The sequence below is a fragment of the Phascolarctos cinereus genome, unplaced genomic scaffold, assembly GCF_003287225.1.
Source record: "Phascolarctos cinereus isolate Bilbo 61053 unplaced genomic scaffold, phaCin_HiC Scaffold_3;HRSCAF=262, whole genome shotgun sequence".
NCBI lineage: Eukaryota > Metazoa > Chordata > Mammalia > Diprotodontia > Phascolarctidae > Phascolarctos > Phascolarctos cinereus.
In genome coordinates this window covers 72141708-72169543 of record NW_027555736.1, presented here as the reverse complement: position 1 = coordinate 72169543, position 27836 = coordinate 72141708, and the positions used below count along the sequence as shown (strand labels likewise).

The window sequence follows — 27836 nt, the reverse complement described above, 5'->3', positions numbered from 1 at the left end:
ACTGGACCACCTAGCCACATTGTTACTGTTTACATATATAGCTGTTCAACTGTTGGCAAGTCGCTTGGCTTCTCAGTTGCCTTCTCTGTAAAATGGCGGGGTTGAGATAGACGATTCTTGACGTCCCTTTCATCTCTGCTATTCTTTGATAAGAGATTTCACCAGAGTTGAAAAATTTAAACCTGTTTACAAAGCATCCTTTTACCCTGATATAGTATAGTAGAAAAGAGCACTGCTTCTAACATCAAAAGACCTTGGTTCAAAGCCTGCTGCTGACACTTCCTACTACCTGTGTGACCTTAGACAAGTCACTTCAACTCCCTAGTCTCAGTTTCCTCATCAGTTAAATGAGGGGACTGAATGAGATGGCCTCTGAGATTTTTTCCAGATCTAAATTAAGGCTCCTATGATCTCATTGCAGGTGCAAAAACATTGCATGCAGATTTATTTACCCCCAAGTATCAGACTTGGGGAGCTAGAAAGACCCTTGGAGATTATCTAGAGTTCTGGACCAAGCCTCCTGTTTTAGAGATGAAGTCACTGAGGTCCAAGGAGATTCACTGCATTTCCCTAGGAAGAATTCGTAGGAGCAGAGATTTAGAGCTGCTAGAGACCTTTGAGGCCAACAAGTCTACTCCCCTCCCATTTTGCAGATGAGGAAAGTGAGGCCCAGAAAGATGAAGTAATTTTATTGAAGTCATACTGAGCATACCACCTGGTACAGTGGGGATTTGAACTGAGGTTCACTGGTCCAAATCCAGAGCTCTTTTCATGCACCATGCTGCCTCCCATTGTCTCATAAAAGATGCTTCCCAAAGTATTCATTGTTCTTCCTGTGGCCGTGTTGAATTGATTAAAGGCCATGGATGGCCTTCCCACCTTGTGTGTTCCTTTCTCAAGAGTTTATTGCTGCTGTTCAGTAGTGTCTGACTTTTTTTTAGAACCCATTTGGGGTCTTCTTGGCAAAGATACTGGACCGGTTTGCCATTTCTTTCTCCAGTTCATTTTACAGATGAGGAAACTGAGGCAAGCAGGGGTAAGTGACTTGTCCAGGGTCATGCAGCTACTAAGGGTCTGAGGCCAAATTTGAATTCAGGTCTTCCTATCCACTCTGCTACCTAGCTGCCCTTTTCAAGGGTTTGGGTCTGAGCAAATACAATACAAGCAGAAGAGAAGAAAGGAATGGCAAAATTGGTGGTAAGGGCTGAAAATTCAGCTCTACGGAACAGGGGATCCATGTATAACCTGGAAGTGACTGTGGCTAATGGGGCACCTTCAGCTCTAATCTTTGTTGTGCCCTGGCCCCCTCCCTTGACCTTGGGCCCCGTCCAGTCATTCTGCACTGTTTCCTAATTTCAGTTGTTCTATGAACCCAAATGAAGAAGTCAGGGAAAGGCATGTGGTGTGGCTGTAGAGTCTGGGGAGGATTCTGGGCCTAGAGTATCGCTACCCACTCAGGCAGCTGTGGGTATAGGGAAAGGTCTTCCTTGTGTTTCCCTGAAGCTTTGCTTGCTAGCAAAGTCATGCACATTCAAAATATCTGAACATTATCCTTAGAAACAGTTGTTCCAAATTTGTTGAACAGGAAAGTGATTCAACTTTTCCCTAACCAGGACTTGTGCAATTAGAGACTCCCAGAGCCTATGTTTGCTCAGGGATGAGGCTGGGGCTCTGGCCTGACAGGAGGTCTCAGCCAGAGATGGAGACAGCAGGAAATCAGCCAGTGACTCACAGGAGACTAAGAAACCACTCAGATTTGGATGAACCAGAAAATCCCTAGGAGCTAACTAGGAAAGACCACACCTAGTCTCCTGAAACAGCTGAAACCCAGTGTCTGTCATTTTCTGACTCAGGAAAGTCCTTTCACTGGAACCAGCCCCAAAGAATTTTGAAGTGCAAGCGCAAAGGCGTTCCCAAGGGTGACTTAATGCTTGCCACTTTTCAAGAGTGTGACCTCAGTTTTGCCCAGAGAAATCTAGTAGAATCATGAAGCCCTAAGGCTCCGAGAGGTTATTTATCTGTAATCACACAGCTAATTAGTGCCAAATAATAGTCAACATCTTGGATAAGAAGTGCCACATTGTTAAACAAATGCTAGGAACTGCTTCCCACCTAGCTGAAAGCCTTGCATCACTCATATTCCCGGTCTCTCTTTAAAATGTCTCAAGATTTGCATTGTGACATAAGCATTACTTTAATTGATCAGTAAACATTTATTAAGTGCCCAGTATGTGCCCGGCATTGTTCCATTATTGTTTCCATTTGCATCTGGAAATATTACACCTCAAAAATTGCACCCCAAAAAACTGCAAAGGGAAGAAAGAAACTATGTGTTAAAAATAAGTTACAAGAAAAATTCCAAGTTTAAAAAAAATCTGCAAGGCAAAGGGACATAATAGAAAAAGAATGCTGCCCTTGGAGTTAGGAAAGACCTGGGTTTGAATCATAGCTCTGATATGACTTGGGTTCTCAGTGTTCTTATTTGCGAAACAGGGAGGCTGATACTTGCACAGTGACAGAGACAGCTGGAGGCATAATTATAGGGCAGTGGCCATGTTGTGTTCTTTCTGTTGGAAGGGTGGTTGGAAAGAAGGAAGATGTGTGGTTTTTTAATTATAAAACTCTATGTAAATATGTGTTATATCATAGTTTTGTAGCTATGGGATGATAACCTGAAGGGGGCCATATTGGTTTTGACTCCCCACGGTACCATTTTTGATCTTTTTGATCCAGTCATTTCCCCTGTAGAAGCCTCAGTTTCCTTATCTGTAAAAATTAGAAGAGTTTGACTAGGTCCAATCGCTAAAGGGCCCTTCCAGCCCTGGAATTTCTTTGTGTCTGTGAGGTTATTGGTTTTTTGTTGTTTTTGTCAGACAGAGAGAGACCAAAATGATATCCCAAAACAAGGCTGTTGCAGGGGGTGTGGTGAGGGTGACACATGCCACAGACTAGGTGGGGCCTGGGTGCTTTATGGTTAAGTGATGACTTAGATGAAAGATCAGAATCAGACTCTCAGAGCTAAAAGGGATCTCAATGGCCATGTATTCAACCTATTCCTGAAAAAGGTTTCCCTCCACAACGTGCCTGGCAAATGGCGGTCCAGCCTTTACTTGAAAGATCTCCATTGAGAGAAGAGTCTAGACATCCCAATTCCTTTCACAGAGACTCTTGGAGCATGAACTTGAGGCCTACCATGACTTCGGCTGCCTTCCTCTGAATGATCTCCATCTAATCAGTGTTCTCTCTAAACTGTGACACCCAATGAACCAGTTCATTGGTTTATTCTCCCAATCCTAGGTTTCCTCTCATCAAAATAGGAAGTCTCCTGATTTAATGGTGGGGTTTTTGATTTAATGTTACAACTCTAAATGTGGTGGGGTAAGACTGGGGCAGAGTAAAGTGGGACTATCACCTCCTTATTTCTGAAAAACTTGCCTCTCTTGATTCAGTCTAAGATGGTGCTAGCCATCCAAGATGGCCTCCATGCTTCACTGCTAAATCACATTGGTCTTTCAGTCCAGCAAAACTCCCACGTGTTTCAGGGGATAGAGAAGAAAGAGGAAAGAAATACTTCCACAGGTTAATGAATATCCAAACACACCCTTGCCTTCAAGCTCATTCTGGAGCCCACCTCCATCTTGTTTATGCATCAGAAGGGTCTATTGTAAGCAAAATTGTGTCCAATGTACAGGATGCTTTGGGTGCCTCTGGAAATTCAACATCAAATGTGCTGAACTATATACTTTGGAGAAGCCAAAATACTATCCCCAGCAGGCATAGATCACCCCTCCCACTTACCCATCATCCTTTGCTTACTGCATCCTTCAGAGCACCTATATCCCCCAACCTAAAAACAGATTCTGGATTATGATAATTCATCAACAGCCCAGGCAGAACTAAAATACGACTTCTGGGTAAAGATTCTTTGGAGCCTTTCTTGACATAACACCAAGCCTTAGTACTTAGCCAGACCTTGCACATAGCAAAGAAAATGAGTCTCTTTTTTCATAGGCTCAGAAAAAAAAAATTTTGTTCTTCAGCGTCAAAACATTTTTTTTCTTTTCCGGAGCTCATAAATATGGGGCCATAGAAATCCAATACAGCAAAAACTGCTGATCCCATAGGATTTTCTTACTTAAAAGAAAAAAGATTTCAGATGAATTCCTTTGTAGCTATTTTCCCTCTAACACCATAATTCCTAAACAGCAAAATTTCCAGGCCTCTTGAAGACTTCAGAGCTTAAATTTATCATCTGAGGCAGCTGTGGTATAGTGGACTGGGCATTGAGATCTGGATCCCAAGGCCTAGCTGTTCCATTAACTTTCTGCATGACTTTAAGCAAATCAGTTCCCCTCTGGGACTCTTGTTTCCTCATCTGTAAAATGGGGTGGTCAGCCTATATCAAGGATTTTCAACTTTTGTGTCCCACGGACTCCTTTGACAGTCTTGTGAAGCCCAGGGACGCCTTCTCACAATAATGTGGTGTGTATTTTTTTTTAACTCATCATTGAAGGAAATACTATATTTCAGTTAGAGGTTAATGAAAATTAAGATGTAATTTTTTTTCCATCCAAATTCACTGACCTCTTGAAATCTACTGTGGATCTACATTTAAGAACCATGTAGATCCCTAAAACTGTATTAGAGAGCCCAGTGTGACCTGGAAATTGTTTGAAGTTAAATTTCTGGTCAAGTCTTTTCCCAAGTAAGTAAAGGGAAGAAATAGCCAGGGCCTAGGCGTGGTCTTCCTTAAGACACATAGAAAGGATTTTCTGGTTTCTCCAAACCCAGGTGACTTCCTGTTCCCCTGTGAATCATTATCTACTTCCTTTCTATCTAAGACTGAACTATTGTAGACAAGAATTTCTCCAATTGCTACTCCAAGAGAGTTTGAAAGGCCAGAGCCCTGGCTGTATCTTGAGCAAATTTCTACTCAGTCTTTAGTCTAATAGAACAGAGCCCTTGACAAGAATGTGAAGTGGGGAAGTTTGTTTTCTGCATCTTTCCATCCTCTGTTCAGTCGACCTCTCTTCATAAGTCCTTCATAGTCATCATTATTATGACATATTATTCATTCACCTAGGGAATCTAGGTGGCTCTGTGGCTAAAACACTGGAGTTGGAGTTCAAATCTGGGCTCAGAGACTTACTAGCTGTGTGACCCTAAGCAAGCCACTTCACCTCTGTCTGCCTCAATGTTCTCATCTGTAAAACAGGGACAATAATAGCACCAACCTTCCTAAGTTGTTATGAAGATAAATGAGATCATCTTTTTAAAGTAAACCTCAAAGCCCTATAGAAATGCTAGTTGTTATTATATTATACCTCGTCTGCCAAAGCACATCCCTCTCCCATCCCCCACCTCACTGCAGCTGCAGGTTAACCTTTCCCAGATGGTGTCACTGGTGGGGAAGATCAGCTTATTTTTAGGACTCCCCCTGCCCCATTAACTCTTCTATTACAATTTACTTATTAAAAAATATTTACTTATCACACAATCTCAGAGCTGGAAAGAATTTCAGGGGCCCACTGGTCTAACCCATAACCTGAACAGTTATATAATATTTATCAATCAATCAACATTGATTGATTGATTGATATGTTGTATGATAATACAAGTGGTCATCTGGCCTTTGCTTGAAGACTTTTAGTGAGTGAGAATCCTGCTTTTCTCAAGGGAAGACATTCCACTCTTTGATATTCCAAATTGTTAGGAAGTTTTCCTTTATAAAATCTAAATTTATCTATTGGCAGTGGCTACCTGTTTCTCTTGGCTTGGCCTTCTGTGGCCAAACAGAAAAGTCTAATCTCTCCTCCAGAGGAGAGTCCCTTGAAGCCAGCTCTCAGGATCCTTTTTCTTCTTTTTAGAATTTTTCTTATTACCTTAGTGCTTGTCTAGTTAATTAGCATGAAAGTATTAAAGGCTGATAGCAGCATTGAGTTACCAGACTCAGAAAATATATGCGTATTTTAAGGCTTGCTTTAGACTTGGCTGCTAGCCCAGGAAGAATTTGTTACCAATTGAAGAGATATTTTTGAACAGGGTGTCCCGGCTCATCTGGGTGTTCCTCAAACCATTGTGTAGTCCAGAGGCCAGGTGGTAGATATTCAAAATGGTGCTGCCTCTTGGCCTGGGATGCAATGGTTGCTTACACCGGTGATGGGCTCCATAGGTTGAGGTCTGATTAGCCCATCCTGAACTGTCTGTCCCTCTCTCTGCTTTCTCTTAGATCACTCGAACAGTATCAGAACGCACTCACTGCTTGCCACATGGACAGCTCCCCTCAGTCTCCGGACATGGAGGCCTTTGCTGATGGAGATTCCACCAAGGCACCAACTTCTCGTGGAACCCCACAGACCCCTAAGGATGACCCTGCCATCACCCTTCTCAATGACAGGAACAGCCTTCAGTGTAAGTTAATGGAGCAGGTCATGGGAGCAGTATCTGTAGGAGACTGCCAAGGAATTAAGAGCCTCCAGTCTCTCTGGCTGCCAGTCTGTCACTGTGGTCCTGGGCCTCAAGCAGGTCCTCTGGACCACTCCCGATCAATGCAGCAGCTTGGTGTCTTTTACAGGCAGCCGGACAGATGCTTTGAAGAGCCCTAGTGAAGCAGTGTACCTGAAGATGGAAGAGATCTCCTTCGTTCAGGAGGAAGTAAATGCCGAGGAGGAGTGCAGAAGCCCTCAGTTTGTGCTCCCGGCCGCTGCTCTTCCACCCAGACCAGGTCAGACGGGGCTGCAGTTCGTAGGATTTTAGAATGGGAAGGGCGCTTGGAGATCTTCTATGTACCCTGTTCTCCCCCATTTTACAGGGGAGAAAACCAAGGCTCTGACAAAATGGCTTTCTTAGGTGCCAGTCATAATAACTAACATTTCATATGGTGTTTTAAGGTTTCCTATTCACTTTACATATGCTACCTCATTTGATTATCACAACAACCTGGTGGGGTAGATGCTGTTTTCATTCCCATTTTGAAGATGGAGAAACTGAGGCCGAGAGAAGCTAACTGATTTGCCTGAGGTCACGCAGCTAGTTAGTGTCAGGGGCAGGATTTAAATTCAGGTCTTCCTGTCTCCTAAATCCAGCATTCTATCCGATCTATACTGCCTGGCTACTAAGTGGCAGAGTGGTGGTTGGAACCTGGGGGTCTTTCTACCGCAAAAGGAATATGGGAATGCTCACCTGTTAGTAGGAGAGTGGCCAGTGAGGCTGAGCAAAGGGAGCATTCGGATTTGACTTGATTCTGATGCCCAGGGGAGCTTGATTCTGATGCCCAGGGGAGAAGTTCACTTCCCTTAATTCTGCAGGTGCTGTAGGTGGTCATTATCCTGACCTGCCCAGCCCTGGACCTTCTTCAGGCTCTTAAAGGTGCTGTCCACCCAGAATTAACCTTCCAGACACTAGCTCCTCTGACTGCAATGCACCCGGGGGACTTGTACCCATAGGGCTTCCACTTCTACTTTGTAAATCACCGTAATCACAGAACCCTAACCTGAGACTAGGCCTCCTAGACCTGCCTGGCCCCTCAGCCACTTTTGATCAGTGATGTCAATACCACCACTGTATCTGGCCCAAAGTCCACCTCCTCCTTGACATTCTCGCCCCTTACACAGATCCAGACCACCAGATTATTTAGAAGGGAAAACAGCATGTAGATATATGTATAGTGTTACACTACCTAAATATACATATGCACATGTATACATGTCTATATATGCACATACATATATTCAGAAATAATACATCAGGAAGAGGTAAGTATAATAGTTTATAAAATAAATCGGAATAATTCAAGTGAGAGGTTCTTCAGTTATCTACTTGGTCCACATAACAACTTATGCTGTGCAAGTAGAAAAATAATATTGATTTTCACCATGTTGCTGACTATACATCAGCATGGTAAGGAGAAAAGAGCAGGCTTCAGAAAAAATACATACATACATATGTATATATATATATGTATATATATATACATATATATATATATACACACACACACACACACACACAGACACACACATACGCACCTATACACACATATATAGATATATACATATCTGTATCCATAAAATGGGATGATTGGACTACATGTAATCTCATCTTGGACTCAGACGACCCCAACCTGGGGAGTGTGACCAGCCTCTCCAGCAGTGACTTTGAGGAGACGCTGGGCAAGAAGTTGCTGAGAACTTTAAGTGAGTAGATCCCCACCCATCTGGAAAGTTTCTAGGCAGAGAAAGCCCAGGAGGTGCTGTCTTCAAGATGGAATCATTGGGGGCAGCTAGGTGGTGCAGTGGATAGAACACGGCCATGGAGTCAGGAGGACCTGAGTTCCTTAACTAGAATTGTCCAACCCCAACCCTAACCTAGCCCTTCTAGGTGAGGTGGTCTATTCATGGTTCCCAAGCTTGTAGGACTCAGGGGTCTCAGGACCCCTTTATACTCTTAATTATTGAGCCCCCCCCACCAAAGAGTTTGTGTTTATGTGTGTTATATCTATTGATATTTACCATATTGGACATAGTACTATTACAAAACATTTTTATCCCATTGACCCCCTTGAAAGGGTCTTAGGGACCCCCAGGAAAATGGCACCCATCCAGAAATCTTCCATCTGGACTCTTTAGATCAAAATCTTTGGTTCATTCTTCTAATCCCAGGTTCCCTCTCAGCAAAACAGGAAGTCCTGATTCAATGGCAGGGTTTGGTATTCCACGCATATTGCAGCTACATAATCACTTAGCTAATTCAGTAAACATTTACCAGGCTACAGACTATTGCTATGCCCTGGGGACATAGAAAGTTTAAGCAAGACCCTGCTTTCATTGATGTTAAAGTTTTTGAGAGTACAGGAAAGAATCTGCAAAAGTTTTCTCCTTCAGAATAATTCAACCCAACCCACAGGTCAGCCCTGTAGATTCACAACAGGCGACCTTGTTTCCTTCACTGCTGACAGAGATTATTCTGGCCAGTCATTTTCCTATACTTAATGGGATGAGTGTTGTGTCAGTTTCTCTGGGGGTGGGTGCCCACCAAATCTGCCCATTGTTATTAGAACTCCTAACCCCAGTGCCTAAGCTCCTAGGATTCAGCTCATGAACCTGATTTCATCTCCCTCATATTTTGAAACTGACCCCAATCCACAGCATGGGGACCTTTATATTTTAAGGTGAACCCTGAGGTGCATTCCTCCAGGTCATAAGTACCTACCTGGCTAAGACCAGAAGAGAGCCAGGTGATTTTGTTTGGTTCCCAGAGTGGAGTGGGTTTGGTGGGAAAGACAATCAGCGGAGTACAGTAGAAACTCATCCTTGCTATTTACTAATTATGTAACCTTAGCCGCTTCATCCATCTGGGCCATTTCCTCATAAAGAAGGCAGGGGGTTGTAGTGGCTGCTGTCTAAGATTGATTGCTTCCAGCACTAAATCTGCCATCCTAAAGTTATTTCCCATTTTTCCTCCTCCCTCCTCATTTCTTAGAAACAGACAGTGAATGTTGTAATCTCATCTTGGACTCAGACGACCCCAACCTGGGGAGTGTGACCAGCCCCTCCAGCAGTGACTTTGAGGAGACGCTGGGCAAGAAGTTGCTGAGAACTTTAAGTGAGTAGATCCCCACCCATCTGGAAAGTTTCTAGGCAGAGAAAGCCCAGGAGGTGCTGTCTTCAAGATGGAATCATTGGGGGCAGCTAGGTGGTGCAGTGGATAGAACACCGGCCATGGAGTCAGGAGGACCTGAGTTCAAATCCAGTCTCAGACACATAACATTTACTAGCTGTGTGACTCTGGGCAAGTCACTTAACTCCTATTGCCTCGACAAAAAAAAAAAAAGATGGAATCATTGGATGACTTTGAGTGGGCCAGAACTAGGACCATTATTTTCACCAGTGGGCTCAGGACTATTGCTGTTCCATTGGGGAAGTATCTCATTCAGTAAGTACCCAGGATTCATTAACCAATTTGCCAAGCAAACTAAAAGAAATAAATTCAACATAAAGTAAAAACCAAGGTTAAATACAGTCCATTCCTATAAATGATGATTACAGTTTTAGAGCTGGGAGAGACTTTAAAGGTCATGTAGTCCAATCATCCCATTTTATGGATACAGATATTGAGGCCCAGAGAGGTTAAATAATCTGCCCAAGATCACACAGGTAGTAATGTTGTGGTGTTGTGGTGTGTTGTGAGGTCGTCTCAAAGAGTTCAGAGTCAGACCACCTCTAATCAAATATAGGCATTTATTGGGAATGATGCCTCCAAGTGTCTGAGTTCTAAGAGGGTGGATTTTTATAGGGTAAAGATGCAATTAGGTAACAGAAATTATGAATATGAAAAAGACAGGAGGGGTCTGTTAAGGGATTAGGTAATAGGGGAGGGGTCCCAGCCTCAGTGGAACTTCGCTTGCAGTTGCCCACAATGCATACAGAATAACCCATTTGGGGGGCAAGTATGTATGATAATGATATTATAATAAGCCTCTCTACATCATAAGTTCACCTAAAGGACAGCTTTTGCTAGCACAGCACAAATGCCTACTTAGGGAAAGTCTCTTCTACTGTTTTGGGGTCCACATCCTGCTTGGGCATCCTGGTGGTGCTGCTGCTTCTGATTGGTTGACTATTGTGGTCCTGTCTGAGATTAGATGGATGTGGTTGTGGTTGAGTGTGTGGACACACCTGCTGTTTCCATGGGAAATATGAGGAATGGGTCTGGGGGCAGTGGCTAGCTAGCACATGGACACACTTGCTGTTTCTGTGAGAAATGTGAGTTCATAGACACATCTGTTGTTCTGCTAAGGCAGTGAGGCATTTTTAAGGAGTTAGGATACTGAGTCGGTGGGGGGTGGGAGGTGGCTAGGTAGGGGCAATGGGCCTGCTCTTCAATGAGGCCTATGATTGAGTCAGGGGCCTGCAGTGTAGTTAAAGCTAGATTATGTGGTCAAATCAGGACATGCCTACTGTTTAGTGAGGCCCATAAGGAAGTCAGAATGTTTGTACTGGGGGCAGCTTTATTAGGATTCCATCAATAAATGGCAGAGATCACATCTGAACTCAGATCCCCCTCTGACTTCAAATCCAGCACTCTGTCCATTGTATAAAGCAAGCTACCCTTGACCCAAATTGATTTTTTTCAGTAGAGCTCTTACTTTTGTTTCCTCAAGAATCTTACTTTATTGTTCCCACAGTATGTCATAGTGGATAGAGTTTGCCTGAGAGTTAGGAAGACCTGGGTTCTAGTTCTGGCCCTGATACACCCTGGCCATATGACCCTGGGCAAGATACATAACTTCTAGGTGACTGGAGCAACTTGGTAACGCTATATGTTGCAGAGAATGTGCTAACACTGGTAGGAGTTCCCTTTCCCAATGAAATGTCTGGTCCAGTTACTGTCCCTATCGATACTGCTAATTGGGCAGACTCCTGGCAACTAGGCACGAGTCTCAGCTGCTCCCACTAACACAAGGGACTCTTGGTTTAGCAAGATATGTGTTAGAGCAATTACCCTAAAAAGGCAACATGGAATGTGAAGGCTGAGAACAGGGAAATGGTCTCCAAGGGAGAGTCAATTCAGCAAGCTTCCTATGTGCCAGGCACTGTGCTAACCTCAGCAGGTACAGAAAGACAAATAATCCCTGCCCACAAGGAGCTTACAGTCTAATTGGGAGGGAAGTAGGTATTATAAGGTACTCCATGGGCTTTAAGTTCGCCCATGAAATTTCATTTCAGTGATGAGCAGCTGCCATTTCTTGAACTAGGGGTCATTTCATTTTGTCCTCCTCCTCTTCAGAGAGAAGCACCTTCTTAATCCTAAGAAGAACCCCCCCATCCCCCTTCCAAAATACTTATAATGGCAAATGTGATGATTGCTTCCTTATTTCACTGAACTGGAATTTAACTTCCCCCCCCCCCAAGTTAGGATTATTTCACTCTAGTCCAACCTGCCATTTTTTTCACTTCTTTTATTTATCTTCTGAGGGAAGTGGAATGTATTATGGAATGTAAATATGGATTCTTTTAAAATAAGGTTTTGAAATGCTTCACAAATGGATCCTGAATCTTGTAATATCTTTTCAGGTGTTGGGAAAAGGAAGAGGTCGCCAGATGGGGAAAGGACCCCAGAGGAGAATTCCAATTTAACACCTCTAATCACATGACAGGAAGTGATGCTTGAACATTAGGTGGGTGGATGGATTTCCACATGCTTTGGGAAAGACCGTCCTTCTATCATCTCCTCCATCCCCAGAGACCTGCCAAAGGCAATAAGGCACCATGTTTTTTTCCTCCATGTTTCCTAGATGTCAATTTCAGCAAATATTTCCTCTCACCTCCATTCTGGCTCAGAGCCTTGCTGTTTTATAAAGGAAACCAGTGCCTTGAATGGAATATTATGGAAATGGTTCTGACACCATGAAGAAGCGACCACAGCTTACCAGCACTCCCTTCGCGACCCTTCTTTTCCAGTTCCCTGGTGGATCTTTGGGATCCCCTGATGCTAGGTTAGGCCATCTGTTTTCACTTCATCGGCCCTTTCTCTAGGAAAGAAAGCCATTGTTGACCCAGTTGAAACATCTGCACATGACTCAGCTCCAGGTAGGTCAGGGGCTGGAAAGGCAGGTGAGAGAATTGGCCCAGGAGAGGGTGTAGATGAGGTTTCAAAGCATTATTTGAATAAATTTTATGTATACATATAATATATATACACATATGTGCATGTGTATATGTGTGTATATATATTTATATTTATATATTTCAATATAGTCTTCGAGTACTTAAAACCTCTTCCAGTGGTCCATTTCCTGCTTATGAAGGATTCTGGTGGTAGAGATATGTGTGTATCCAAGCTGGTTTGGGCCATGGTAGAGAAGGATCCTTGAATAACTATTTGCTCCTAGGAATAGAGGGCTGGGACTGGGCCACCCCTTCTGTATACCTGGTGTAGCACCCAGCAGTCACCAATCAGTTTGTAGGCCTGTGCTGGGAGACAGGCTTATGTGGACTGGCCGAATCCCAGGTGGAAGCCAAGTGGTGAAATTTCAGCCTTTAAGGAAAGTAGCTAGAAACTTGTAAACAGTTATGGGAATGAGTTTTGCTATTTGAGAAACCAAAGAGTGCCAGGTCAGTCAAAGACAATGACCCATAGGTATGTTTCTTTCTCAAGGAATTGCAGTGTGCATCCCCAAGAATGTTGGAGAATTGCTTCTCGCACTGTCCTTTCTTTTATTTCCCTCCTCCTCCTCCTCCTCCTCCTCCTTTTACTGCTAGACTGGCTGGCCAGCTTAGTAACTTCGATCATTTTCTGCTCTTTCTCAAGGGATGCTGAGGAAGGGCAGTTTTCAGAAATAGCCATATGGCGGTGCAAAGACTATATCTTGGTATGCCCTGGCATCCCAGGTCAGAAATAAGTGTGCCTATAAAGAGGTCTTTTGTCTTTGGTCCCCTTCTTCTGTTCTGGCCCATCTCCTTCCTAATTGTTGCCCTGGGGCCTGGTGCCCTTAAGGTGCCCAAAGTTTACCCCCTCCTTAAGTTCTTCGCCAACACTAGCCCTCCCTAAGTGCTCCATTTTCCAGAATTACCTCTCCTTACTTCTTTTCCCACACCACCCATCCACTCAAAACTTCTCATCCCTCAGATGATCTCAGCTGAGTGCTAAGAGGACACCAATCAGATTTACCTAGTTCATACTAAAATGTAAAGTGCTTGTAAGTAGCCCTGAGTATGTGCATTTTTAAAGAGTGCTAGTTCACCCAAATAAATGTGCCACTGTGAAGACCTCAGAAACCATAAGGCAAAATGAAGGAAAGGATTTCATCAGCTTTGAGGGAGAGTTTGGGAAAGGGACTCCTGGAAAATGCCAGAGAGGTCACAAGCCTGTTTACTGCCAGACTCCCTCTCTCTTCCCCCAAACCAGGACCAATTTCCCAGTGCAGTGGGTGTCATGAAAGCCTCACCTCTAAGTGAGGTGAAGGAGAGTTAGGAGCCTCAATGTGTGAGCTATGGCCCTACGCAATGTGGCATTGATCTTTTCCTTCCAAGCATGGCTGGCAGCCCAGTGGTGCATGACCTCGAATAAACCCTCTTGCCTCATAAGAATACATGTAGTGTCTAATAATTATCCCAGAGCTTTCACTGGCCAGGACTAGAAGACCTTGTTTAGGTCTGTCAGGAGGTTTGAGTCAGAGCAGCTATTTACCCATTCTTCTTATGTTTCATGCATGGGCCAGAGGGACCTAGATCTAGGCCACAAATTCTTCCCTTCACACACCATCCACCTGGCTCCTCACTCCCTCCTTCCCTTCACCAATCAGGCCTTGGGTCCCAGCTCTTGGCTATGCTTCTACTCCACTGACGAGATCAGAGGGAAAGCCTGTCATCAATCCCCTCCTCTGACCTCATTCCTCATCTCCAACTCCCCAGCCAACAGTTCATTTTTCTTCAGGTAAAAGTACTCTGTGCGAAGATTTTAGATGAAGTATTTATGAAGGGTCAAATAAATTGTAAATAGTTTTTAAATAAAATGGAAATGCCTTCCCTGAGTTGTAGCTGATTATGCTTCCCTATAATCTATGTAACCTCAAGAGTAGGCCACACTGGTGGGCAAAGTCCATGACTGCAGTATACAGGAAGACCTGGAATGTCCGTTGTGTGTACATTTAAACAAAATTCCCAAACAACAAAGTGATTTGGGTGCTCCCAATATCCCACAAGGGGATTATGCCTGAAGTTCTTAGAGTAGTGCTTTCCTAAAGCAATTCCATGCTCTGGCCCTCCTAGAACAAGTCAAGTTGCATCAAGTTCCTACATATGATTTTTGAATGACTTTGGATCTGAAGCTGCCAGTAGGGAGCACACACAGCTACTCTAACTCTAGTTCTAAGGACACCTGAGAATGCTAGAATGGATCCATCCACCTCTTCAATTAAGGCTGGATGGAGTCTTTGCCTGCTCCGTTTGCCATTGTTAGGTGAGGTTTAACACCTGCTCATTGTCCTAATTGCTAATACTCTACTGGGTTAGTTACCTAGGGAGAGGGAAGGGAAGGGAAGGGAGGGAAAGAAGGACAGGACAAGAATGGGGGAAGAGGGAAGGATTGGGGAGAGAAGAGATAGGGAGGTTTGAAGGAGATGAAAAGGAGGGGAGGGAAAAGGAAGGAGAGTTGAAGGGGGAAGGAGAAAGAGAAGGGGAGAACTTGTCCTGGCCAATCCAGCTGAAAAAGGATTCCCAAGGGCCCCAGCTGAGTGGAAGAGCCACAAAGGATGCATAAAGCGGGAATCAAGTGACTTGTAAGGTAAGGACTAAGCTTGTCTTCCTTCGTGAGATGGTCACCAGTTGGGTGAAAAAGTGAAAAATACTTCTTAACACTCTGATTTATTAGGGGGTACCAGGGCTTCTCAGGATACAAAAAGCAATCCAGAAAGAAAAAGATTACAAGGGAACAGAGGGAAATCCAAACCATTGTTAAAAGTAGGGAGACGGGACACAGCAGAGAAATAAAAGCACCACCCCTGGATATCCTAGGGATGAGGTTCCTCTCTATGAGTAATGATTCTGGTCCTGTCTGCTTTGTAAGACACTAACCCAACAGACACAGTGACTAGCAAACCTAAGGAATCTTGCAGCTAACCTCAAGAGAAACATAGGATACTTTGTAGAAGTAGATGAGCTTGGATATTAGGAGTCTGGGCAAAACATCTCTCAAGAAGAAAAGAACCTCAGAGATCAAAGAATGGAACTGTGTGGCTGTGTAAGAGACCCTCTTAGCTGTCAAGCACAGGAGAAACCCCCTGGGTTTCTATCCTGAGGGAGACCTCTACTATCTTAGACATTCCCTGCCCTACCAGGACGTTCTGATGAGATTAACTGCAAAGAAAATATCCCCATTCTAATGGACCTGATCTTGGGGAACTCCTGAAAGCCCCAGGGTTAACTAACATTACAGCACCAAGGTTAGCACATCCTCCCCCAAATCACCTGACATCCTGTCCCTATTACTCAACTTCCCAAATAAAGTAACAGAACTTCACCACTTTGTAGGCCAATTAAAACTTTTCATTTTCCCATATAATGTCACCCAGAACTGTGCAACAGTCTACACAAGCATTCTTTCTTGGCTTAGTCATTGCCATCCAAGTGGTCCGCCAGCTGGTCACACTATGAAAACCCATTTTCTTATATTTTAGCTTTGCTTTTGATTGAGTGACCTCCACCCAAATGGACCAAGATTGGAGTAATTATTCCCCAAGAGGGCCTTAGACTTTCTGGGTTGAGAAATTCCCCAACAATCTCAGGGTGACCTCACTGAGTGCACAGAGGTGATCAGATCTAGGCCAGCTACTGATATCAGGAAATGTATTGTCTTTCTCGAGCCATTACCCAAGATGGGGCTGAGAACCTAATTCATCAAGCACAATGACCACCACTTGGTCAATCAGAAAGAACCTGGAACGAGCAAATGAGAAGTCCTGGAGAAAAAAGCACTTGGAGACCCAGCTCTTTTCTTCCGTCAGATGGTCATGACCTTATAGGAAGGGAACTGCTGGCTATGTAGTGAAAAAGAACAGGATTTGGTTTCTTGGAACACACCTTACATATTAGATAAAAATAAATAGAACAGGTGCAGCTAGGTGGTGCAGTGGATAGAGCTCTGGCCTTGCAGTCAGGAGTACCTGAGTTCAAATCCAGCCTCAGACCAAACACTTGACACTTACTAGCTGTGTGACCCTGGGCAAGTCACTTAACCTCACTCAAGTCACTCAATTGCCTGGCCTCCCCCCCAAAAAAAAATACAAAGAAAAATACATAGAACAGACAGAATGAGGATCTCCAAATAAGAAGGGACCTCAGAGACCTAGGCATTTTCCAATCTATATCTGAATAAGAACCCCTCTAAAACATATCCAACAGGTGGCCATCCAGCCTTCAAACATTCAAAGGCAGGCTGCCCCACTCGTGGATAACTATAATTGATAGAAAATGGTTTCCCACAAGCCTATGCCTGCCCTGCTATATGTCTACTCATTACTCCTAGTACTGAACGCTGGGCAAAGAGAAGAAGCTTAACCCTTCTCCCACAGGGCAAACTTTAAAAGTCTTGAAAATAGCTATCATGGGTCCTATCAAGGAAGACTTTTCTACTGCAATTTTTTTTTCAATCAATCAATCAACAAGCATTTAAGCATCTACAATGTACCAGGCACTGTACTAGGCATTAGGGGTACAAGTATAAGGAATGAAACAATCCGTACTCCCAAGGAGCTTATATTATAATAGGGGAGAGAAACACATGTACCTGCATACATACACGACACGTGCCATATTTATATGTGTATGTATGTATACATATATATATATATATGTATCACTATCAATAAATATAAAAATAGTTCCAATACACGTAGTTTAGGTAAAGAGCATTAGCAGTTGGAGGAATTAGGAAAGGCTTCATGCAGATTTTGCCTGAGCTGTGTCTTAAAGGAAAAGGAGGGAGAGCTTTCCAGGCATGTGGAAATTAGATAATGCTAAAGTACAAAGACAGAAAGTGGAGTCTGAGGAACAGAGAAGGCTGATTTGGCCAAACTGTAGAATGTGGAAAGGAGAATAATGTCCAACAAGGCCGGAAAAAACAGGTTGGGCAAGTTGGCTTTAAAACTGAAATGAGGGGTTTATATTTTATCCCAGCTGCAATAGGAAGCAACAGTTGTTGAAAGAGTGGGAAATCACATGGTTAGATCTATGCTTAAGAAGGATTATTTTGGCAACGGCATTTGGGATGGACTAGAATGGTACAAGAACGAGGCAGGGAGACCATTAAGGAAGCTGATGTAATAATCTAGTTGAAAGATTGGATACAAGAAATTGTGGAGGTAGAAATGGCAATATTAGGAAACAGTTTCAATGTGTTGGGGTTTGGAAGAATGAGGAGTCAAGGATGATGTCAAGGTTACAAACCTGGGAGACTGGACAGTGGTGCCTTTACCAGAAAATGGGAAGTTTAGAAGATAAGTTCTGTTTTGGGCATGTTGAATTTGAGATGGCATCCAGTTTGCAATGTTCAATAGGAAAACGATGGCGCAGTACTGCAGCTTAGCAGGGACTGGGGCTGAATATACAGATCTGAGTCATCTTCAAAGAGATGATAGTTAAAGCGACCAGAGATGATGAGTTACTAAGCAAGAGTATATAGAGGGAGGCGAGCCTAGGACAGAGAACCCCAAGGAACACCCAGACTTGGGGACATAACATGGATGAGTCAGCAAAGGAGACAGAAGGAATAGAATCGGAGGGAAGAGTGTCATGAAAACCCAGAGTGTCCAATTTTCTACCAATCTTTATGCGCCATTTTCTTGAGAACCTTTACCATCTTGGTTGCCTTCCTCTCGCTTCTCTCCAGCTTATCAGTGTCTGACCAAAGACATGATGCCCCAAACAGAACCCAATAGTCTAGAAGTAGTCTGGCCAGGGAGGAATACAGCAGGACTGTTGCCCTCCCTTGGTCCTGGGACATTATGCTTTCTGAATGTAGCCTAAGACTACATTAGGGTTTCTGGTGGCTCTATCATATTCTAGATTCATATTGACCTTGCAAGGACACTAAGACCTCCAGATCCTTTTCAGCCAAACTGCAATCTAGATCTATACCTTCCCCATCTTGTGCTTGTGAAAATGCTTTTGGGGAAAAAAAAGTTAAAGACTTTTATGTTTACTAAATTTAATCTTTTTAAATATATGGACCAGTAATCTTGCCTGCTGAGATCTTTATTGGATCCTGATTCTGAAATCCAGCATATTAGCTATCCTTTTTAGCTTTGTATCATGTGCAAACATGGTAAACAAGAATGGGAAGATCCTATCTGGCACATTACAAATAGATTCTATGAAGAAAAACAATGTACTGCATAAGGCACTCGGGTGCAGAAATCACTTAAGTCCTATCCCAATACTCGGTCAGGGGGAAAGGTGACCTTGAGTACTCCAAGTTTAGGACAATGGACCAGGAAGCTCTGGCAAGTTCTCCCAAGTCAGAGCTTCAAGTACAGAATATATGTTCAAGCCAAATTTGAAAAGGTCCATCAATAGGTTAAGAGGAGAAATGAACTCTAAAATTCAGACCATTAAGGTTGGTGTCATGAAAGGAATGGGACTTCTAGGATGAAGTGATTCTATCTCCTTGAAATTTGTAACTGTGAAGGAAGAGAATACTGGATGTAGTTAGGTGTGTACCCTCAACTTTAAAAAAGCAGGTGGCCAGCAATTCACAGAAATTGATCCAATGGCCAACGTCTCTAAAAGGGAATTCTGCTTAAAATAATAGCATTTATACAGCACATTTAAGATTTGCAAAGTACTTGTTTGCTCTTCACAACAACCTTGTGAGGTAGGTGTTATCACCCCCATTTTAGAGATGAGGAAACTGAGGTTTAGAGGTTGTGATTTGCCCAGACAGTATCTGAGGCAGAATTTGAACACAGGTCTTCCAGGATATAAGTCCAACACTCTATCCATGGCACCACCTAACTGTCCCTGAAAGGGATAGGTGGGCTCAAAAAAAAAAAAGTTCTAACTTCAATTGTGAATAATCCTAATGCCAAAAAAAAAAAAAGGAAAATCTAAAGAAACTAATATAGCTACATGGAGAGTTCTCGTATGACCTCAAACTTCTAAAAAGGCACTCTTTAAGAAATGGAAAGAGGGGCTTATAGCCTAAGACCAATGCAAGAGTAGCATGAACCCCTAAAGATGATGTAAGTAAGCTCCAAGCTCAAGGACCAATGAGCTAAGTCTGGACTTGTAGAGATGCTATAGACAATAAGAGAAGACACAGGGGAAAGGATTGGCTATTGGGAGGAAGTTTATGTAGCATTCTCAAATGGAGTGAGGGCACAATTATGTAACTACTATTTTGCTTCCATATTCTTCAGCAAGGAAAACAATCTTTAATCTGGATAAGTAGGAAAAAAAACAAAACTAAAAATCAAAACTAAAGGCTGAGAAAGGTGACTGGATAGTGGATAAATCACCTGGCCACTTTATGACATTTAGAGTTCAAACTTCTAGGCCTAAACATAGTAAATCTGAATACCTGAAAGAACCTGCAGCTAGATGTAACCAAAGTATTATGAGAAATCATGAAGAATGGGAGAAATACTAGAAGACTGGAGAAAGCAAGTGTTGCTAATTTTCAAAACAGGACAAAAAACAGAGACAAACTACAGATAAGTATGTCTGATGCCAATTCTAGATGGTGGCAAGCTCTATCGACTATGTTATTAAAAAGGAATGTATACAAACAGAAAATGATGGAGCCAGCATGGGTTCATTCAAAATAAGTCATCAAATAACTTCATTTTCTTTTTAGATAGGGTTACTGGGACTGATTAGTACATCAGGCTACCGCTAAAGACAGTAAATTTTGATTTCATTCAAGTGCAATATCTTTGGAGGCAAAATGGTGGAACGTGGGTTTGCTGGGTAGTTTAATCGCTAACCCTACTCCAACGTTTATTAATAGAACTATCAACCTCGACAAAGTTCTCTGGTGATTCGTTCAAGTTTTTCAATTAAGCTCATTTATCTTAAACAAATGTCTAATATGTCTAAGGGATTAGTAATAGAAAGACAAAAATGAAGCAGCAGTCTATGCCCTCAAGAAACTTACATTCTTACTAGGGAATTTACATGTATACAAAGGTAAGTAAATACAAGTTTACTTAAGGGAGGAGAGTACACTAATCACTAAGGATGTCAGGAAAGGATTTATAGAAGGAATAATGCCTAAGCTGAGCCTTAAATAAGGATAATGAGGATTATGAGAGGCAGAAGTTTGTGTAAATGCATGGAGTCTTGGGATGGAATTGAGTTTAAAGAATGGCTACAAGTCCAGGTGTTTGACACAGAAAATTTTAAAGTGAATGTGAAGTAAAACTGAAAAGGTAAGTTGGAACCAGTTTACGGAGGGCTTTAGATACCAATTCACAGTTTATCCTAGAGGCAATGAGAAGCTGAAGGGTTTTAAGCCAGGTAGTGGCACGGTCCAACCTATTGGCCTTCCGAAGATTACTTTGACAGAAAGCTTGAAGGCAAGAAAGCCAATAAAATTGCAATTATAATGGTCGAAGTAAGAGGTGATAAAGGTATGAACAAGGATGGTGGCCACAAAAAAGGAAGTATTGAGATGTTACATAGCTAAAATCAAGATTTGGCAAATTATTAGGTATGACAATTGGAGACAAAGGAAGAGCCCAAGATGACAGTGAGGCTATGAACCTGGGTGACTGGAAGGAACTAATAAAGCTGGAAGATGGGTGGTTCCATTTTGGAAATGTTTGGGCACTTAGACAGCTAGGTGACATGATGGATGGAGTACTGGGCTTAGAGCCAGGAAGCACTAAGTTCAGATCCTATCTCTGACTTAGCTATGTGATCCTAACCAAGTCACTTAACTTTTCTCAGTCTTAGCTCCCTCATCTGTAAAATGTGGATAATAGCATCATCTACTTCACAAAGTAAATACAAAGATCAAATGAAATGCTGTACAAAGCACTTTGCAAACCTTAAAACACTATGTAAATGTTAACATCACTATGTTGAAACCAAGATATCCATGGGCCATCCAGGAGGCAATTGGCAATGTGCTACTAAAGTGGTTATGACATCATCTAATTAGAAAGGATTTTGAACTCACAACAACAAAGGAGATCACCAAGGAAGACAGAGGAAAGAAGACGTGGGCCTTTGTCACTTATCCACCCATTATAGTGGAAAAGGGGGTGGTCTTAGAACAGAGAACTGAGTACAAATGCCACCTTCCTCACCAGCTATATGATTATGGGGAAGTCATTTAACCTGAGTGTTTCATCTATAAAATGGAGAATTTTATTACCTGTAATAACCACCTCCTCACAGAGTTGTTGTGAGGCTCACATTTATTTATTTTTTGTTACATTTTGAGTTCTGACTTGTCTCCCTTCTTCCTCCCAACCACTAGAGAAGGCCAACATTTGACACAGACATATATGTGAAACCATACATTACACACTTTCATATATAGATTCTTTCTCTGGAGGTAGATGGCATCTTCCTTCATAGGTCTTTTGCAGTTGATTTTAATATTCTTATTGCTCAGAATAGATTAGTCATTCAGTTATTCTGCGAATACTGCTATTATTGTATACATTCTCTTGGTTCTGCTTGTTTCATTTTTCATTATTTCATGCAAGTCTTTCCATGTTTTTCTAAAATCAACTTGCTCATCATGTCTTACAGCACAATAGCATTTAATCATTATATACAATTTGTTCAGCCATTCCCCATTTGATGGGCATCCCCTCAATTTCTAGTTCTTTGCCACTACAAAGAGTGTTACTATAAATATTTTAGAACATATAGGTTCTTTTCCTTTTTCCTTGAACACCTTGGGAAACAGATCTAATAGTGGTAATGCTGGGTTAAAGGGTATACACAGTTTTGACTCTTTAGGCCTAATTCCAGATGGCTCTCCAAAATGCATCAGTCAGTTTCACCAAAAATCTACTAGTGTCCCAATTTTTCCACATCCCTTCCAACATGTCATTTTCCCCTTCTATCAGTTTAGCCAATCTGATAAGTGTGAGATGGTATCTCAAACATATTTTAATTTCTCTAATCAATAATGATTTAGAACATTTTTTCATGAGTATGTATGGCTTTGATTTCTCCCAAAAACTGCCTGCTCATATCCTTTGACCATTTATCAATTGGGGAATGACTCATATTCTTATGAAGCTGACAAAGTTCTCTATGTATTTGAGAAGAGACCTTAATCTGAGAAACTAATTTCCCCTCCAACTTTCTACTTCCTTCCTAATCTTGGTTATATTAGTTTTATTTGTACAAAACCCTTTTAATTTAATGTAATCAAAATTATCCATTTTACATCTCACAATGCTCTCTTGTTTATTCATGAATTGTTCCATCCATAAATCTGATAAGTATTACGTTCCATGTTCTTCTAATTTACTTATATCTCCCTTTATGGGTAGGTCATGTATCCATTTTGACCTTAATATATGATGAGATATTGGTCTATATACACCTAGTTTCTGGCAGACTGCTTTCCAGTTTTCCCAACAATTTTTTTTAACCAAACACTGAATTCTTATCCCCAAACCTAAAATGTATCAAATATATGGTTACTACAATCATTTACTACTGAGTACTATATATCTACTCTCTTCCACTGAACCACCTTTCTACTTCTTGGCCAGTACCAGATAGTTTTGATAATTAGCACTTTATAAGAAGTTTAAAAGTTGGTACTGCTAGACCTCCTTCCTTTACTTTTTTTTCCCATTAATTCCCTTGATATTATTGACCTTTTGTTCTTCCAAAGGAATTATTTTTTCTAGCTCAATAAAATTTTTTTTGGTAACTTAATTGGGATGGCACTGAATGTTGATTAGTTTAGGTAGAATTGTCATTTTTATTATATTGGCTCAGTTTACCCATGAACAATATTATTTAGATTATTTAAATCTGACTATTTGTATAAAAAGTTTTTTATGATTATGTTCATCTAGTTTCTGGGTTTGTCTTGGCAGATATACTCCCAGGTATTTTATATTTCCTATGGTTATTTTAAATGAACTATCTCTTCTTGAAGGGCTTTGTTGGTAATATATAAAAATAATGATTTATGTGGGTTTGGTTTATATCCTGCTACCTTGCTAAAATTGCTTCCATTAACTTTTTAGTTGAATTTCTAGGATTTTCCAAGCATACCCTAATCTCATTGTCTGCAAAAACAGATAGTTTTATCACTTCACTGCCTACTTTGATACCTTCAGTATCTTTTTCTTCTCTTATTGCTATTGCTAGCCATTTCTAGTACAATACTGAATACTGATGATAATGGAAGTCCATCTTTCACTACTACTGATCTCACATGATAATTTCTGTAAAGTGCTTTGCAAACTTTTAAGTGCTACATAAACGTCTGTTATTATTGTCCTTATTCCCACATTTAGGGAGAGGTAGCTCAAGGTTCCACATAGGAAGAGAACTGGGAGAAAGCTATATCATAGAAGCCAAGCGAAGGATGGTGCCAGAAGCAGCCAAAACCTCAATAAAGACTGAGAAAAGACCACTGGATTTAAGAGCTCACTAGTGGTAGGACCAGAAGCCAGATTACAAGAGGTTCAGAAGTTGAGTACATGATAGACAAGTAAGAGTCAATAAGTGCAGACAACTCCTTCAAGAAGCTTGTCAATAGGGAAGAGGAGAAATAAAAGATGGTGTGCATTATGCTGTGCTAAGTTTTGAAGGTGATACAGAGATACATGTCATAATCCCTACACACAAGGAGTTTATGGTGTAGAATTAATTTTACCAACATTATGAAGTTCTAAAAGATATACTTATTAGGTAGGGAAATAATAAAAAACAAGATTTAAATTGATCACAACAGGTAGAAATGCCAAACTAAAATGCAGAGGATAAAAATTTTAAGAGTTAAAGTGTAAGGTCTTCCATTTTGACTTTAAGAAAATAATTATGTCATGTGTAAAATTGCACTGCTTTAAAGAACAATATTTGAGAATTAAAAGTTTTTCAGAAATGAAAAAAAAAATACATGAATGCAGAATGGGGGAGGATATAATTTGAAAAAAATTCAACTGAAAAAGATAGAGGCAATCTAGGTGAGTAGTCAGCTTGATGTGCCTGGGGGGAAAAGTAAACCAAAACATACTCAGGCTGAATTCATAGATGATATAAAATCAGGTAATTACAGTATTCTGCACTGATGAGACTACATTGGGAATACTGTGTTCTGGGTGTCATATTTTAGGAGGAACACTGATAAATTAGTATGACCCATCTAGTGAGTTGTCTAGAAACCACATCCTTTGAGAAAAGTTTAAAAGAACTGTAAATGTTTAGCCTAAAGCAGAGGATGAGGAGAAAAGGAAAGTGGTGGGGGAGGACAGTTATCTTCAGAGAAAAACACTTTATTTGGAGTCAGAAGACCTGGTTTTGAACACTGGTTCTACTATTTACTAGGTATATATGACCATGGCCTTCACTTCACCTCTGGAACCGGACACCCTCATCTATAAAATAAGGGTAATTTGGCTCTCCAAGAACTCCACTCATTCCAAATCCTATAATTCCCTAGAATTAGAAGGTTTATCAGTTAGAAGATTAGACTTACTGAGATTTATGGAGTCTGATGTAATTATGGTATTGGACTATAGGTTAGGTAGCTATAATTGGGTTTGAGTCAATGATAAGAAGTGGTGCCATAGTCTCTGGGAGAAACATGTTGGCTGTCAATGGAAAAAGGGTTCCCTTCTCTAGATGCCCCAACATGGTCACACTGAAAGATAGCATTTCTTCTTTTGGTTTCAGTATCTTAATTTGCACAAGGAAATCATACTTGTATCAGTTGAAATTGACAAGGCTACCATAGTTTAGTGTGCTGGGTCTTGACATAGTTTAAGGATGTAGCGGTACTATGAGACAAAGGGGAGAAACACTCCTTTCACCTTGGAAAACCACCAAGGCATCAGAGCTTAAGGTGCAGGAATAACCAAGGGGAGAAAACAACAGGAAAAGAAACAGAAAGAAAGCCTTTGCAGAGATAAGAGGTTGGTGGTTGTTTTTTTTTTTAATGGCACTGCCGATGGCTACAATCATATAGCTCTTCTGCTAACTTGATCTTTGGGGTTTGGTTTTGCTCCAAGAATAAATGATATGATATGATCTATCCTTTACAACACTCACACAGAAGCAAATGAACTATGTACACACTAATTGGGGGAGGGTGGGTCAACATGCTTAACTCACATAATGATAAAAATAATATGGGAGTTTCTTCTTCTTTTTTTAACCTTTAAATCAAAGACTGTTCATTTTGCATGGGTCAGCAGAAGGGCCCTAATCCTGAGCAATCTCAAATCATGTCAACTCCAAACATTGGTATCCCGCCACTGTAGTCATTTCAGTCCTTTGATTGTCACTATTACACTATATAGATAATGGGTTTGTACAAGCAGGGGATACACACACATAATAAACAGCAGCTTTGGTGGTACTGGTTGGGCTGGTGCTTCTTCACTGGACTTTAGTGATGGCTTCATGGATGGAGGTAGCCACATAATCCAGATTCTTTGTGGTCAGGCCACACATGTTGATCCGGCCACTTGGCAGTAGGTAGATATGCTTTTCATTAATCAGATATTCCACTTGCTTAGCTGTTGAAAAGACAAAACTCATAGTTAAAATAGTAAGTTGGTTCACAAAAGAAGCCGAGTATTTAGGACATTGTCATTTTTCCTTCCTCCATTCTCCAGCAGAGATACCAAATGACAAAGGACATAATCTATTCAATTTATATAAGAAAAACTGAAGGCATTAGTCTCTGAGGAAGTAGCCTTTTGTTAATTTTTACCCCCAGGAAACTACATTTTGCTAAAAAGTACTGTAGACAATGAATATTTTTACAGCAAGAAATTTTTACAATAAGTTTCTCTGATGGAGCCTTGATTCTCAAAAACATAGAGAACTGAGTCAAATTTATAAAAATGAGAGCCATTCCCCAATTGATAAATGATCAAGGGATACGAACAGGCAGTTTTCAGAAAAAGAAATCAAAGCTATTTAGTTATATAAAAAATGTTCTAAATGACTATTGATTAGAGAAATGCAAATTAAAACAACTCTGAGGTACCATCTCACACCTATCAGAAAAGATAAATGCTGGAGGGGATGTGGGAAAACAGCTACACTAATAAATGAGTGAGTGCTGGAGTTATGAACTGGTCCAACCATTTTGGAAAACAACTTGGAACTGTAGCCAAAGGGCTATGAAACCGTGCTACCATCTGACCCAGCAATACCACGACTAGGTCTGTATCCCAAAGAGATCAAAGAAAAAAGAAAAGGACCAATGCATACAAAAATATTTATAGCAGCTATTTTTGTAATGGCAAAGAATTGGAACTTGAGGTGATGCCCATCCACTGAAGAATGGCTGAACAAATTGTAGTCTATAATTGTGATGGAATACCACTGTGCTACATGGTTTCAGAAAAACCTGGGGAGACCTACACTAACTGATGACGTGAAGTAAAGTGAGCAGAACCAGAACAGGGTACACAATAACAGCAGTATTGTAATGATGACTGACTGCAAAAGATGTAGCTACTCTGATCAACACAATAATCCAAGACAAATAAAGAAGGACTCATGATGAAAAATGCTATCCACTTCAGAAAGAGAACTGATGAACTCTGAGTGCAAACTGAAGTATAATTTTCTCATTTTATTTTTCTTGCTTTTTCAAGTCACATGGCTAATATAAAAATATGATTTGCATGATTTCACATGTGTAATGACTATCATATTCCTTGCCTTCTTAGTGGGTGGGGAAGAGGGCAGATGGAGGAAGAGAACTTAGAACTCAAAATTTTTTAAAATTTTATTTAATATTAAAAATTTTTTTAAAGGCAATTGGGGTTAAGTGACTTGCCTAGAGTCACACAGCTAGTAAGTGTTATGTATCTAAGGCCAGATTTGAACTCGGGTCCTCCTGACTTCAGGGCCAGTGCTCTATCTACTGCACCACCTAGCTGCACCTCAAACTTTTAAATTATCTTCTTTTTATTTATTTTTTAGGCAATTGGGGTTAAGTGACTTGCCCTGGGTCACACAGCTACTAAGTGTCAAGTGTCTGGTCTGAGACTGGATTTGAACTCAGGTCCTCCTGACTTCAGGGCCGGTGTTCTATCCACTGTGCCATCTAGCTGCCCTCAAAATTTTTAAAAAATGCTTAAAAATTTGCTTTTTTTTTTTTGCACGGAGGCA

General features: G+C 41.3%; 2 protein-coding genes across 2 annotated transcripts in view; one reads left to right on the top strand and one right to left on the bottom strand.

Moving 5' to 3' along the window:
* The window catches only part of CNNM1 (cyclin and CBS domain divalent metal cation transport mediator 1), a 69890-nt gene extending 55362 nt beyond the window's left edge, over positions 1 to 14528 (top strand). The window contains 4 exon segments of the mRNA XM_078150931.1: positions 6230 to 6411; positions 6575 to 6724; positions 9481 to 9603; positions 12075 to 14528. Coding sequence (XP_078007057.1) covers positions 6230 to 6411; positions 6575 to 6724; positions 9481 to 9603; positions 12075 to 12154 — 535 coding nt within the window. The 3' untranslated portion in view covers positions 12155 to 14528.
* A 7373-nt stretch (positions 14529 to 21901) lies between these two features.
* GOT1 (glutamic-oxaloacetic transaminase 1) overlaps positions 21902 to 27836 on the bottom strand; it is a 31225-nt gene continuing 25290 nt past the window's right edge. The window contains exon 9 of the mRNA XM_020996758.2: positions 21902 to 26224. Coding sequence (XP_020852417.1) covers positions 26085 to 26224 — 140 coding nt within the window. The 3' untranslated portion in view covers positions 21902 to 26084. The remainder of the gene's footprint in view (positions 26225 to 27836) is intronic.